The sequence below is a fragment of the Diabrotica virgifera genome, chromosome 7, assembly GCF_917563875.1.
Source record: "Diabrotica virgifera virgifera chromosome 7, PGI_DIABVI_V3a".
NCBI lineage: Eukaryota > Metazoa > Arthropoda > Insecta > Coleoptera > Chrysomelidae > Diabrotica > Diabrotica virgifera.
Genome location: NC_065449.1, coordinates 23,170,611 through 23,187,875, shown reverse-complemented (window position 1 = coordinate 23,187,875; position 17,265 = coordinate 23,170,611). Strand labels below are relative to the sequence as shown.

General features: G+C 31.7%; 1 protein-coding gene across 1 annotated transcript in view; it reads right to left on the bottom strand.

The window, feature by feature from the left end:
* LOC114324784 (clavesin-2) overlaps positions 1-10,863 on the bottom strand; it is a 49,457-nt gene extending 38,594 nt beyond the window's left edge. Inside the window, exons 1-2 of the mRNA XM_028272628.2 lie at positions 10,521-10,863; positions 2,182-2,270 (exon numbers count right to left, since the gene is read on the bottom strand). Of these exons, the coding sequence (XP_028128429.2) occupies positions 2,182-2,270; positions 10,521-10,665 (234 nt within the window). The 5' untranslated portion in view covers positions 10,666-10,863. The remainder of the gene's footprint in view (positions 1-2,181; positions 2,271-10,520) is intronic.
* Positions 10,864-17,265: the final 6,402 nt, after the last annotated feature.

Sequence of the window (17,265 nt, the reverse complement as noted above, 5' to 3'; positions counted from 1 at the left end):
TGGCCCCCTCTGCAATATTAGTGTACGTGAATAAATGAAAAAAGATATATCTTTTGTACTCTCTAATAGTTAGATATTACATATTATGTAAAAAGTTTTATGTGTATTTTTAATAAAAGTTCTGAGAAAAAACTTCTTGAAAAAATTATATTTTTGGTCTTCTAAAGTATACTAGTACCTTAAGAATTTTGTGTGTACAGGGTGTTTGGTAAAGAATGGGCCATAGGTTAACCCTAGATTCCTGAGCTTAAAATAGGTTGATTTAAGCTAACTTACCTTAGTAGGAAAGTTGATAATAACCGAAATACAGGGTGTCATAGTTAAACTTTTATTTTATTTATTCTTGAATATTTCCTGACAGGCACGGGATAACAACACGAAATTTGTTGAGTGGGAGTTTTTTGGGACGAGAAATCTAAATTCGCCACCAAAAATGATGTATTTCCCAGATGGCGCCACATACGTATTTCAGCGCTCATTTAATACGTTAAATTTTTTTTATCCCCCACTCTACATACTCTTTGAATCAAAACTTTTATTCTCTTAGTATTTTTACTTATAAAAGATATACTAAATTCATCTCGCTAAACTCAACTGTTTTCGAGATAAACGCATTTTGAGTATGCGATGCAACATATTTTTTTGCATAATATCATTGTAGTTACACCCCAAAAATAACTTAAAACTATAATAATTGTGCCAGTTCTTATATTTATGTCATTGCATCGCAAATTCCATTTGAAAAAATTTGCGATACATTTTTGGAAATTTTTATGGTTTTAAGTTATTCTTCGGGTGTAACTACAATGATATTATGCAAAAAATTATGTTGCCTCGCAGACTTAAAATGCGTTTATCTCGAAAACCGTTAAGTTTAGCGAGATAAATGTAGTCTACCTTTTTTAAGTAAGAATATTAAGAGAATAAAAGTTTTGATTCAAAAAGTATATAGAGTGGGTAATAAAAAAATTGAACATATTAAATGAGCGCTGAAAGGCGTATGTGGCGCCCTCTGGGTAATACATCATTTTTGGTAGTGAATTTAGATTTCTCGTCCCAAAAAAACCCTGTTTACCAAATTTCGTGTTATTATCTCATGCCTGTTAGAAAATATTCAAGAATAAATAAAATAAAAGTTTAACTTTGACACCCTGTATTTCGGTTATTATCAACTTTCGTACTAAAGTAAGTTAGCTTAAATCGACCTATTTTAACCTCAGGAATCTAAGGTTAAGCTATGGCCCATTCTTTACCAAACACCCTGTATATACTTAAGTTTGAGTTTTGTTTACAATAATTGTAATTAGTTAATCTAATGATTAAATTTTATAAAAATGCTCTACGTATAAATGGCCTATTGCGTTTATCAATAAATAAGTAACTTGTGTGTACTTGAGAATAATATGATATTTTATGGATACCAGGAGGAAATTCTCAAAAAAGTGTTACTTGATGCCATTATAAAAACGAGTTGTAATCGCGTCATTATTAAAACCAGTTGGCAAATTAAAATAAAATAAATAAAAGAAACAAACAAAATATTTATGTACATGCCTGATACAAACAAAACATTTCAAAATTCGATATATAGGTGTTAAAGTACAACGTTGTAACAAACAAAGATTATAAAAAAAAACTTTAATTTAGAAAAAAGTATCTGTCCTTGAAAATTCGTGGTAAATTCTTGTTTTCAATTAATTTATAATAAATATGTTGCTCGTGTATTATATTTTATATAAGATAAATTATAATAAATTATAGTTCTATAATATAACAAACCATAATTTTTAAACTTATAACACCGTGAAAGATATATTACAGCGGAAAATAAAAAAGTAATTCATATTTATTAATTATGTAATTTTATTAAATATTTTGTCTGATAATTTTCTCAGATATATAAACAATGTTTTCTGCAGCTGTCCCACTAAATTTTCTCTTTTTTACCCCTGTAACTTATTAAAATAAACATTATAGAAGTTTTCAATGACTTTAGGACTTCGGTAATAATGTAATCTTTCATTCTGCGTTTAAGGTTTGCAAAAATACTTTAAGTTAATACTTTTGCGTTTAAGGTTTGCAAAAAATGAATACATTTAAAAAGCATTGACACGAAATGTTGCGCCTAGGCTGTTAACAAAAAAAAGCAGTCAACTTTTTTAATATTTTAAAATGTCATACCTTTTTGAAGGCTTCTTCTGCATTAAAATCAGTCCCATATAAATATCTCGATAGGTAATTTTGATCTGTGGAAATTTTTGTATCCGAATCTAAAACAAAAAATGTAAAATCAGTCGAAATCATAAATTGATTTGATTTTAATTACTAATGTTGAAAAGCCGTAAATTATACGAAAAAGTGACACAAATTTACTGAAAAAGCATAGAAAATCCTTTAAAATGAGAGTCTGTAAAGCTTTTTTGAATTTGTTACTTAATTATAGCAAAAATAACTTCAAAAATCGATTTTTTAAAAATTATTAAAACCTTTTCAAAAAATGCACAGAAAATTGAAAATTACAAAATTAAATTGCAAAATTAAAAGTGTTTATCACAGAAAGCTTTTATCTACAACGTTATTAGGTAAAATACGCGTAAACTATTGGGTCTACATGAATAATTCTGAAAGCACCACATTGAAGAAAACGTCTTATATTTTCAAATTGCATAAATCATTTATAGTATGATACAATTGATCCAAATACTGGCATAGCCCAGACATCCAAAGTGAAAGTTATCCTCCAACACCAAACTGTTCTATATGGTCCACATAATGTTCAGAAAAGTCACACCATTTTGAGCGTCTGGTTTGGGGGGAGGGGGGAGAAAACGGAAATTCGTAGTTTTTTACGTTTCTCGTCAATATTTCTAAAACTATGCGGTTTATCATGAACAACCTTCTATACAAAAATATTCTACATTAAATTTGAAATAAAAAAGGCCCTATAAATAATCCTTCTAAAATGAACGGTTCCAAAGTTACAGAGGTAGTACAGTATAATTGGTCCAAAAAAAAGCCTAACCCAGACATCTAAAGTAAAAGTTTTCCTCCAACACCAAATTGTTCTATATGGTCCACATATTGTTCAGTAAGCAGTTACACCATTTACAGATAGGGGAAAAGTCGGTAAATTAGTAGTTTCTTTACGTTTTTCGTCAATATTTCTAAAACTATGATTTAGGGTAAACAATGTTCTATACAAAAATGTTCTACATAAAATTTAAAACAAAAAAGGTTGAATACATAACTATTATACAATCAACGGTTCCAGAGTCACAAAGGGTGAAAAGTGGAGGTTTTCGATACTTTTTATACTATTTGGGCAATTGATGATGATTTTGGGTGGTGAGGTTGACGTTTCTTCAAGGGCTTATCACTAACATACCATCGGCCACTGAAATAGCAAATTTTATTTACAAAACACAATCCTGATAAAGAAAATTTCTTTTATCAGTAATAATATAATTTGCCCAAAAAATATAAACAGTATCGAAAACCTGTACTTTTCACCCTCCATAACTTTGGAACCGTTGATTTTATAACAGGTTTGTTCTAGCAAACAGTCAAACTAGCCAGAAACCATCAGCAAACAGTTGGTCAGTAAGAGAACATAATACAGTCACCAGTGCTATCCCCTCTACTCGCGCTGGTCCAGTATTCGCTGATGGTTTCAAACCGTTTGAAGCTGATGCTAGAACAAACCTAATAATTATGTATAGGACCTTTTTGTTTTAAATTTTGTGTAGAACATTTTTTTATAGAACATTGTTTACGCTAAAGGCTAGTTCTAGAAATATTGACGAAAAACGTAAAAAAACTACTAATTTACCGACTTCTTCCCCATCTCCCCCCCAAACCGGACTCTCAAAATGGTGTAACTTTTTACTGAACAATATGTGGACCATATAGGACAATTTGGTGTTGGAGGAAATCTTTTACTTTGGATGTCTCAGTTAGGCCTTTTTTGGACCAATTTTACTATACTACCTCCTTAACTTTGGAACCGTTCATTTTAGAAGAATTATGCATAAGGCCTTTTTTATTTCAAATTTATTGTAGAACCTTTTTGTATAGACGGTTGTTCATGCTAAACCGCATAGTTGTAGAAATATTGACGAAAAACGTAAAGAACTACGAATTTACCGATTTCTCCCCCCTCTCCCCCCAAACCCGACGCTCAAAATGATGTGACTTTTTTCTGAACATTATGTGGACCATATAGAACAATTTGGTGTTGAAGGATAACTTTCATTTTGGATGTCTGGGTTTGGGTCTAGTTATACCATACTATTAAAGACTAAAAAGTTTATGTGATATTACAACCCAGCAAACAGGTTTGAGCCCAGTTACGTGATGATTACGTTAAATTTACGGCAAATTTCAACGAATACGTAATACGTAACTCGGTGATTTATGACGGGAAAAAAACGTGTTTCAGTACCAAATGATTCACCTATATATTAGTGCTTCCTTTATACATGTTTGATATTAGAATAATATAAAATCATAATGACGAATATAGTATATGTTTTTTATAAGTAATAGGTGTGAATGTCGGTTACATCGCAAAGGTACGTTTATTTCACGTAATAATCACGAAACAGAAATAACTTCCTTTGGTTAAATTTTGAGAAATATTTTGGAAAACAAAATTTTACAACGGTGTTGGTTAAATACGTATCGCTTGAATTTTACTTACTGTATTTTATGGACGTCGAAAAATTAGATGTATTTCACGTAAAAGTAATGTAAATAATACCAATATTTAAACAAAAAGTTTATGATTTCGCTTTTAAAATCATTTAGCATAACTATTTCAATCCAACCTTGATATGAATCTATTTTTGCTATTTTTGTCTTTAAAAATATCACAGGAGCTAAAAATGATGTTTAGTCCAATTTTCAAATCGCGCGCGGTGATGACATACTACCAAGCCTTTCTCCTCCTTTAAATACTATCACGTGACCACGGTACGTGATTAACCTAGTTGGTTCGAAAACTAAATTAATCGATTTATCGAATAATAGACGTTTCGATAGGATTATTTTTTTATATTATTCTGGTATTGAAATAGATTTTTAGTAAGACCAATTAGTTAATAGTAGAAGAAATTTAAAAACACAAAGAAAATATGTAATACTAATTTAAAGTAAGTAGAATAGTTTAACTGTAATTTAAAAATAATCGATTTTTATAATCGATGATCATAACCTCTAATATCAGCTTCTCACATTTCTCACAACAAAAAGTGAAGTTTATTTATAATAAATGTCTTTCGTATTAACGTTTACCGTTTACCTCACTGCTCGAGGCTTGAAGTGCCGATGATGCAATTAGAAAAAACAAGAAAGTGTCCTCCTCGAAATAAAAAGTGACTGTGTTGTGTTTTGTGTTGGCAAATTTTTTAATGTGTCTTTAGGTCGGTACCATTTTTGGTTCATTATCTTGTATAATAATTATACAAGAGAAATATTTTAAAGTCTCTAAATTCCACTAAATAAATACATTGTTAATACTTTATATGCTTGTTTTATTTATATCATATGAGGATAATAATTACGTGATTCATAAGTTAATTAAGGTCGAATTATTTACGTGAACCGAGGACGTATCTTTCACGTGAATACTAATATATACATTCCCTAAAAGATACGTTAATCCACACGTATTTGCAACGTGAATTTCCCGAAACATTTTATTGCTATTTGAGGTAAATAACACGTCTATTGAAGACGAGTTATTCACGTAATTTAAAGACGTATTTTCAATGTGACATTCCAACCAAATTTTCACGTGAAATTCACGTAAGCAATTTACGTATATTGGTGACAAATGTACCCAAAATTCACGTAATTAACACGTCGGTCTGTTTGCTGGGAACGTACTGTGATTTTAAAATTTTAAGCTTATAACTTTTAAAATAACTCAGACGCGTCAGCATGTTCTCAGCCAATTTTTGTTCAAAAATTCTCCGGGGTTTTGTGTATAAACATGAAATTTAAAAAGCATTATTTGAAGGATTAAAAGTTCAAGTTTTCTTCATCATCTGCTAAAGATGAAGGATTTAAAAGCGAAGCTATTTGCAACCTCTCGATTTTACTATTTCAAAAACTGAATAATTCATAACTTCAAATTTATAAAAGTCGTAATATCTCCGGTTATAATCAACGAAAATTGATGTTTTTTGCATATATTATAAAAATGCAATTGTTTAATTTGTGAATTATTTATTTATCAAAGTAGTTTGTTTAAAGAACTTAAAAGAAATATTTAATTAAATAAATACTGTATAAATATTTAATTTTAGTAATTTTCCTACTTTTAATTATAATTGTCCAAACATTATAACAATCAATTTGTTTAAAATATATTTGTAATGTTTTTGAATCAAGAAGAATAGTTTTGTAAAAATAATACGCATATTTCAAAAAAAAATTAACACGTATAGATATTGTTTGGGCCCACTATCTGATTTCCAACACTAAACATCACACTAAACAATTATAGTCCAGGGCCCAGGGTAATAAGGTTTTTCCCATGACACTTAGCAAGCCAGGGTACTGAAGCGTTTTTTCGACAGGTAATACCTATAAGAACGAATCGTAACTATTTCCTGCGTAGGATCTGGCGGTCATTTTTAGTTATAAACAATTTAGTGTCAAAAAACGGTCCTTTTTCCTTTTTTTGCAAATTAATGGAAAACAGTAATACTTATGGTTTTCTTAGTACAAACATCTTCGAGAGAATGGAATAAGCTTTAAAATGGCGTATGATACAGTTTAATACATTCATTTATTGTTAATACAATTGCGAAAAAATGTCGAAATTTCAAAAAAATTAATTTCGCAATAACTTTTCTAAAAATAAGTATAGAGCTTCGAAATTTTTGTCAAATGAGGGTTCTTTGGTGCTTAATATGTGACAAAAATTTCAAAGCGATTCATTCAATTGTTTAAATTTTATTCAAATTGTTTATCCCAGAGAGCTTTCTTTGCAATCACATAAGTCAGAAAAAAAATAACATTAGAACCATTCTATAGGTGTCAAATGGAAAAGCATGAGCAGAACTTTCACATTGGTTTAAAAAAAAGTGAATAAAAAATGTATTTATTAGTAATAAATAATTACGCAAAAGTATGTTCAATTTTTCATTATAAACTTTTTATTTTTTATATAATAAATGATATCTATTTATTAAAATTTTTTATCGATTATCATATAAATAACATTACTTGGTAGTTATGCACCTAAAAAACGGTGCATAATTTTTGAAAAAATTTATTCAAAAAGTTTAAAGGATTCAAAAAAAGAAAAATTGAGGATACTTTTGCCCAATTATTTATTACTAATAAGTGCATTTTTATTCACTTTTTTTAAACTGATTTGAAAGTTTAGTTCATGCTCTTTCATTTGACACCTGCAGAATGGTTCTAACATTATTTTTTTCTGACTTATGTTATTGCAAACAAAAGCTCTCTGGGATAAACAATTTGAATAAAATTTAAACAATTGAATGAATCGCTTTGAAATTTTTGTCACATATTAAGCACCAAAGAACCCTTTTTTGACAAAAATTTCAAAGCTCTATACTTATTTTTACAATAATTATTGCGAAATAAATTTTTTTAAAATTTCGACCTTTTTTCGCAATTATATTAATAATAATTAAACTTTGTAATACGCCATTTTAAAGCTTTTTCCATTCTGTCGAAGATGTATGTACTAAGAAAACCATAAGTCTTGCCGTTTTCCATTAATTTAAAAAAAAAAAGGGAAAAATGCCGTTTTTTGACACTAAATTGTTTATAAATAAAAATGGCCGCCAGATCCTACGCAGGAAATAGTTACAATTTGTTCTTAAACGCTGTGAGCTCGTACGTAGAGGGGATATTTACAAATTCGCGAGCGCCAGTAGTGACAAGTCTGTAAACCTTTAGCGGAAATTTTACATAAAAGTCAAAGTGATTAATTTAAAATTAAAATTAAAAACATTAATTATAAAAAATATTAGTTGGTCAAAGCTGTGGTATATATTTTTACCTTAAATATACTTACGCTTTAAATACTGAATTTAAGTTTTTTTACTGTTCCGTAATATGTAATTATAAATTATTCTAATAATCTTAGCGCCATCTACACGATAATTGTGAAAGTATGCGAAGTAAGAAATTCAAATTTTATCAATAGAACCTCAAAATGATTAGCAAAATCTTAAAAAAATCGTTTACAATTTAATTACTTTTTTGCGTTGTAAATATTAAGCGATAACAATTAAATAATAAATTTAAAAATTACCGGTGAAAGTTGAATTAGTAATCCGCTAGGAGCGCCACCAGCGAAGTTCAGAGCATATTTGTCTTATTACCCTGGCCTATTAACCTTTTGTGGCACTTCTGTGTGATCTTTTTTAAATCAATGTGGATTACCCCGACGTATATTTTGCTTCATTATTAAAGGTTGTTCCTTAAAAAAATGCTACAGGATACACTTTTTTGTTAGAATATCTAGGAAATTTGCATTCGTATAATAAATCTCCAGCCTTCTGTCGGTGGCATCTGCCCACAGTTCTTGCATGATATTGGTAGTATGATAACAGAGAAGATGAGACTGAAAACATCATGTAGCACGAATGAATAGTGAAAGACTGGTCCGAATGGCAAGATATTTAAGATTAACATGCAGCAGACCACTGAGAAGACTCTTCAAGAGGTGGTGAGATAACTGGTAGTCAACGTCATAAATAGACTAAAGCTTTAAGACCAGACATGAACATGATCTAATATAAGAAGAAGAGAACAATGTTTCCCGTACAGGAAAGAAGGTTTCCAAAAAAACACCAGTAACGTATGGTCCTAAAGTTTTGGGAAAAATTTCACCTGGTCTGATTGAGAAGCAAAATGCATTTAACAAAGAAGGCCATGGAATTGAAATGTCATCAGTTATTGACATTTAATAAACAAAGCAGAATATTTTGGTTTGTGCTCTGCAAAATGTCTTATAAAATTGATATTCGTCGAGGTGTTTATAATATGGTTGGGCGAATGTCGAAACGAGATATTGTTAATATTTATCGAGATCAAAACATAAGCAAATCGACAATTTATCTCACAATCAGAGAATGTGAAGAAGGGATACCATGTGTTAACTTGCGTAAAAGTGGCCGACCGCGGATTTTGAACCATATAAGAGAGGCAAGACTGATTGAAGCAGCTAAGAACAAAATTGGGGTCTCACAGCGAAAACTGGCCAGAAGATTTCATGTTGGAAAGACTACAGTATACAGGACCCTATCGAGTAACAATATTATCTACCGGAAAAGAAGGAAAGCTCCAAAATACACAGAGGATCTATTAGAGAGAATTCCGAGATGTTGCCGCGCGTTAAGGCGAGTGCATTTCGTCAACAAGTTGATCGTGATGGACGATGAAAAATATTTTACTTTGTCCAACTCTGAGATGAAGGGTAACGATGGGTTTTACACGAACGATTACGAAAATGTACCTGATGAAATAAAGTTCAAAAGTAAGAAAATATTTGAGGACAAAATTTTGGTATGGTGTGCAATTTCTGAGGCTGGCTTTATCTCACAGCCCTACATTGGTGTTGTTCGAGGCGAAGCCTTAAACGCAAATATTTATATTCAAAGATGTCTCTCTAAATTGCTTCAGTTTGTGAACACACATCATGCAAATTATCAAATAGTCTTTTGGCCAGATCTTGCTTCATGTCATTACGCGAGGATCACAAGGGACTGGTACGAAACTAACAACATTACCTTTGTACCGAAAGCAGACAATCCCCCCAACCTACCTCAGGCTCGTCCAATTGAAGAGTTCTGGGCAATATTAAGTCGGAAAGTCTATAATAACGGATGGGAAGCACAAAATCAGGAACAGTTAAGACGCCGCATATATAAAAAAATTAGAGAAATTGACGCCGAGGTCGTCCAAAGGATGATGCAACGTGTCAGGGGAATTATTAGGCACATCGAAAATAATGGTCCCTTGTCTGTCATTTGAATTTTGATTTATAATAAGGATAGTTAAGTTAAATTGTTGAATAATTTAATAAAAATATAACATTATTGTGGTCAGAGTTATATGCTTTTGAAATTTTTCCCAAAACTTTAGGACCATACGTTATAAGGATGACAGTGAGGTATAGGAACAAGGAAACCTCACATCAACAATTGTAGAAAGAGAAGGACTGAAAGAGACGAACTTAACAAGGAGGAAGAGGATCAGAATAATCTTTTCTAACAAGGCAAGAACTACAGCTCACTTACACAGTTAACAAAATAGGGACACGATTAAATTATTTGATAAAATTTCGAAAGAAAAATGAAGAGCAAATATTGCTAAGGGTAAATATTGTAAGGATGAAAACTTACAGGCAATTAGTCATAGCTTTAATAGATCAAGACGGAGGAAACAATAGAAAGGCAACGTATATTATTAGTCTTCTTAAATTTAATTAAAAAAATTAATATAGCGAATGAAAGATTACTTTTTTTACTTACTTTTAATCAAATCCAATAAAATTTCCATTGCTTTAGCAATCTCTGGATCTCCATTTTCAATCACTTTAGGCTCACTATCTTCCATTGATTTCGCTATATCTGGATCTCCATTTTCAATCATTTCAGGCGAACTATTTCCATTCATTATAATATAGCAGTTGCTATGTACTGAATAACAATGTATTACTAATGTTCGTTGTTGTAAATACAAATCAGAATGTTATTAAACCACCAATTACAATAACTGTTATGGGTATGGGTATACCATCTAAGCCACCAGTATAATATAACGCACGTCTTGCTGGGCATGCGGTGACATTGAAAACAGGTATTTGATTTTTTTACACGTGAAACAGATCCTCGTTTAATAAAAGTGAAATTAGTATTCCGCGTTCGCTGAAGAGAATGCTTAAGTAGGTATATACGAGAGGTGAAGAAAATGTTTTTTAATCCAAATATCGAATCAATCAAAACCTGGTTAAGGTACCAGGTACCGATACCAAGAAACCTAAAAAGCTTATAATGGGAAAATTATTCTAGTTATTAAAATGTCCTTCGTCGTATCTTTGATGTAACTCTTATTCTTTTGCTCTTTTATACCTTGGTATTAGAAAAATATGGCGCTTTGTAAGATGTCAAACAGTGGAGATAAAGGGATTAATCTCATCATCATCAATGGTTCTACAGCCCTATAAAAGACCCTCGACCTTCCCAAGTCTATTACGCCAGTCAGTTCTATCTATTGCCAACTGTTGCCAGTTTTCGGCGCCTAGTTTTCTACCACCCTTATCTACATCATCCTCCATTTGAGTTTTGTCCTACCCATATTTCTACTTCCGACAGGTTGTGACATAAGGATTCTTCTAGGGGGGTTGTTCTGATGTGATGTTGTCAGATGTCCTGCCCATCTTAGTCTTCCTATTTTTATGAGAGATACTACGTCTTTATCACCAAATATATGTTTATATCTGTGGTATATCTCGTAGTTGTATCTAATCCTCCAAACACCATTTTCACAGATGCCACCGAATATTCCTCCCAAGATCCTTCATTCAAATATAAGCAGAAGGTTTTCATCTGCATTGGAGATGGTCCATGTCTATGATCCATATGTCAACTCTGGTTGTATAAGGGTTTTGTACCTAGATGGTTATTTTTGTTTTTTTTTTTGCTTCAGTTTCTGAAGGAATTAATGTAGCCGAAGTATAATGAAAAAGATTCATGATTGACATCTAAGGAAGTTATATACAGAGGACCAACACATGACACTGAAGCCGTAAACACCAGAAAATACCATAAACGCAGAGGTTCACATAATATGCAAGCACGAAGTACAAAAGACGTTTGAAAAACTAAAGAACAGTGAAGTTGCAGATTGCAGATAAAGATAGGATACGTCATATAGAGCGTCAATACAGGATACAGAATCTGGAACAACGAAATTGAAATTATCTGTTATGCAGACCATGCAATATTGATAGTCCAAAATGAAGATAGCCTTCAAAGTCTAGTTCACAGATTTAATACCAGTGGAGAAACAATAAGATGTAAACTGGAAGTCCATGGAGTTAGCATTGAACAAGTAATGGAAATAAAGTACCTGAGGATTACACTGTCCAGCTATAGAGACGTTGAAAAAGAAGTCAGAGACCAAGTGTGAAGGGCAAATAGATTAGCAGGATGCCTTAACACTGTGTGGCGTAACGGACACATTAACTGTGAGATGAAGTCATAAATCCATAAAACCGGTATGTATAAGGCGAATAAGAACGTATGCATCAGAAACAAGACCCAACACAATAATTGCAGGAAATACACTGAGGTACTGAATAATGAGTAACCAGATTAGAACAAAATGTAATGTACAGGGTATAAACGAATGAATAATAAACAGAAACAAAGGATGGAACAATCACATCAGTAAAATGGTGGGCACAAGAGTCGTTAAAGTAGCAAGAATTAAATCAGCAAGTGGCAGAAGAAGTATCGACCGATTATGCAAGATAAGGAGTGATCAACTTATATATAACATATATTAAGGCAAACACCAGTAGGGAGAAGGTCAAAGGGAAGACCGAAACTTAGATACATGGAACAAGTGGAACAAGATCTGAAAACACTTGAGATTGCCCACTGGAAGAACAAAGCAAGGAACAGAACAGAATGGCGATAAATCCTATAACAAGCTAGGACCCAAAAAGGGTTGTCGAGCTACTGATGATGATGATAAAACTGAATCAACTACAGTTGTTTCTACAACGCAAAATTGAGGGCAAGAGAGACCCTAGACGTAAACCTATATCCTGCGGCGGCTCCTGGCTGACCAATCTTGGGAAATTGACTATTTTCAGAAATCAACTAATCTATTTCGAGCTGCTGTAAATAAGATGCGTCAATGTGATCGCCAACATCACTTAGAAGAAGAAGTAGACTGAGGGTATTCTTGCTTTAAACCTTATTTGGTTTTGAAACAGTTTGGATACTACTGTATAGTATAGTCCCTTAATACAGTGAATTAACCTTTACAAAATAACCCGTACCTACATAATATTTCATTTATTGACCTCTGTATTTAAATCGACTTATTTTAGTATTGTGTGGACCACCTTTAAACAATCATATTATTTATTCATGGCTTCGAAATCGTTTTAATAACTTTATACAGGGTGTTTCATTAATAATTGTCCATATATTAACTGGAGAAACCTTAGCACAAAATACGAAGATTTAACCTAAAACACTTAAATAAAATGTGGTCCCTTGCTGAGTTACAGGGGGTTTTATCTAAAAATTTAAAAACCATTTTTGCTCAGCATTTTAAAACTATTCGGTGTATCCTTTTCATACTTGGCAGGAAGTATAGGTACTGTATAAACTACTAAATTATGGTAAACAAACGTTTCTGGCTATTACCAGAGGCGTACGACGGGGGAAAGTGAATGGTTGACCCTTTCCAAATTCTACGTCACTGGCGGAATTGCTATTTTAGTTCAATTTTTGGATTCTCCAATATTTTCTATTAAAATAATATACTCTTCATTCGTAACGATAAAGTCATTAGTTTTCGAGATCTTTGAAGTTAAAAATGAAACGACACGGTCATTTTGATTAATGTATTGTGTCGCTTCATTTTTAATTTCAAATATCTCGAAAACTAATAATTTAATCGTTACGAATGAAGAGTATATTATTTACATAAAAAGTATTGAAAATCGAAAAATTACACTAAAATAGCAATTTCGCCAGTGTCGTAGAATTTGGGAAGGGTCAAGCTGCCACTATCCCCTGTCGTACGCCTCTGGTAGTAGCTAGAAACGTTTATTTATCTTAATTTAGTAGGGTGTACAGTACCTACACTTTCTGCCAAGTATGATAAGGATACGCCAAATAGTTTTAAAGTACTGGGTACAAATAATTTTTAAATTTTAATCATATGAATCATGTTATAAATTAATCAAAATAACTGTGCCGTTTCATATTTAACTTCAAATATCTCGAAAACTAATGACTTTATCGTTACCAATGAAGAGTATATTATTTACGTAGAAAGTATAGGAGAATCTAAAAATGGCACTAAAATAGTAATTCCTCCAGTGCCGTAGAATTTGAGAAGGGTAAACCATTCACCATCCCATGTCGTACGCCACTGGTAGTAGCTAGAAACGTGTGTTTATCATAATTTAGTAGGGTGTATAGTAGTCGCTCTTTCTGCCAAGTATGAAAACGATACGTCGAATAGTTTTAAAATGCTGAGCAAAAATAGATTTTAAATTTTTAGATAAAACACCCTGTAACTCAGTAAGGAACCATATTTTATTTAAGTGTTTTAGGTTAAATCTTCGTATTTTGTGCTAAGGTTTCTTCAGTTACTATATGGACAATTATTAATGAAACACCCTGTATATGACTCAAATGTACTATATTTGGAAACAATACACTGCTGATGGCATATCGATCATTATTTGCAAATAAGGATCACATTTTAGGTGACACGGAGGCAGGTTAGGTAAAATTTTCCTAAAAATTAAACAAAATAATGTAATAAAAAAAAGAATGTGTGTGTACTTTGTAGTCCTGTCGCCAGGGGGGGGTACAACGGCCTCCTGTATTCAGATGGACTTACCCAAGTTTTTTTTATGTATTTTGACCTGTACAACACGAATTTTTTGGGTAGCAGTTGATCCGGATGTCGATAAGATTGTTATAAACCAAGAAGTTGAGGAATCACATAACAGCGATTTCTCGCAAAACAAAACATTTTTTTGTATTTTTTGGACCATTTTAACCAAAAAATGTTCCTACAAATTTTTTCGTAGGATGCATAGTTTTCGAGATAAACACGGTTGAACTTTCAAAAAATCGAAAAATTGGAATTTTTGAACCCGAAAAACTTTTGATTAAAAAATAAAATAGCAATTCTGCTTACCGCATTTGAAAGTTCAAGTCAAATTATATCGGTTTTAATTATTTGTATTGCCAAAAATGTATTATTTTATTGTTAAAACAAAGCTATAAACACCTAGTGCTTGAGTGATGTTTTAATGATTTCTCATTTAAAATCGAACGAGTACGTAGAAGAGGTAAAAGTGCAAGCGGGGCTATTTCTAAGTAGCATGCATTAAAACGCATGTATTAGGCACGGGAAACAGTATGTGTTTATAGCTTTTTTTAACAATCAAAAAATAAATTTTTAGCAATGCAAATATTCAAAACAGATATAATTTGACCTAAACTTTTAAAGGCGGTAAGCAGAATTGCTATTTTATTTTTTATTCAAACGTTATTCGGGTTCAAAAATTGCAATTTTTCCATTTTTTGAAAGTTCAACCGCGTTTATCTCGAAAACTATGCATCCTACGAAAAAACTTGTAGGAACATTTTTTGGTTAGAATGACCCAAAAAATACAAAAAAATGTTTTGTTTTGCGAGAAATCGCTGTTATGTAATTCCTCAACTTCTTTGTTTATAACAATCTTATCGACATCCGGATCAACTGTTACCCAAAAAATTCGTGTTCTACGGGTCAAAATACATAAAAAAAACTTGAGTAAGTCCATCTGAATTAAGAAGGCCGTTGTACCCCCCCTGGCGACAGGACTATTGTACGCGCGTAAGAAGTTATACTTCTATTATGTGATTTCAACAAAATAAAATACTTTAAACAGTTTATTTTTATTTTATTAAACTAATTTTAATACTTACCACTTTCTAAAAATCCAAAAATTAAAAAAAAGACAGCAATTTTCCGCATTTGAACCCGGGACCTCTTGGTCTCTAGTCGAATGCTGTACCAATGACGCTACGAAGGCATTGTTTTTACGGTTTCTCGGACATTGTGACAAATCACGGTAACAAATTGACGAATTGAAGTATTAAATATAAAAATGTTTTAGTAATACGTACTATCTTACTCCCGAGGAAGACAAATCCAAAGACACAAAAAATATAATAAATGTATTTCCTAAAAGCACTAATATACTTTTTCCACACCTTTTTTGGACTGATACATACATAACTTAAAATATTTAGCAACGAATAACATACTGTCTCTGTGCGCATGCGCGCAGAATAATAAAAATTCACTCTATATCGCTCCTAAAGAAGTATAACTTCAAAAAAAGAAATTGTCTACAAGACAGAATATCTAAGATTTTCAATATAAGAGTTGGAATAATCCGCACGGAACTGGAAGCTTTGGAGCAGTTTCTATTTAAAATATGGCCTAGGCAGTTAGAAATAATTAGGCTCTTAGAGCCTAATTATTAACCAACATTATTGATATTGACCAACAATATCCTTTGGAAAATGTTTAAGTCTTTCAAACAATACATTACCGAAGATTTTTACGCAAATGCTAGTTCTTACAATCCAGTTGATCTCCCTTTTTATGCAACGGACATATTATTCCCTTTAGCCACTGTTCTGGTACCAATTAATTCTGCCATATAAGTACCATTAGTTTATGGATTGCTGCAAAAAGTTCATCGCCACCTTTTTTATACGTTTCCAAACAGATTTCATCGATTCCTGGGGCTCTATTGTCCTTGAATTTTAGGATGGAATTTGTCACTTCTTCTCTTGTTGGGTCTACACTGTGTAGTTGATGATGTCAATTTGGTTGATTTTCTATGTTGTATTTCAATATCGTTTATATTTAAATGTTCGCTAAATTGTGGTGCCCATCTGGAAAATGATTATTGATTTACAAAAAGCAAACTATTTTGAAAATAGATCAGAACGAAGACAAATGCTAAATTTAAATAAATCAGTGACATGATGGAAAATGCATGTTTAGTTTTAATTAATTAGTTCAATTGTATTTGCCACAATTTGCCAACTTAATAAATCAACAATTCATATTATGTATATCTCACGTTATTTTTAGATGGTTTGGAAAATGTGATTTACATTATCAATTTTACTTTTAAATGAGTGGTTTTGTATGTTCTATATATTCTTTGTTAAATTTTTCGGAAAAACCTGACTCTAATTGTTTTTAGATACTTATAGTTCTCATTTTTATATAACTCCACCATTGTCGGTCCCAAACCCAGATGCAGGGCCCCCGTAAGGGTTACTGGCGCCTGTGTGCAAAAAAGGATTATGTCGCCCCTTAAAGCATTTTGGATTATGTTTTTTATTTATTTTTTGAAGGTAGGTAATTGCTTGAAGTAAACCAAAAAACTGAACTTTAGAAGTCATATTTATTATAAATATGACTATAATACTCAGGGCCCCCGCTACC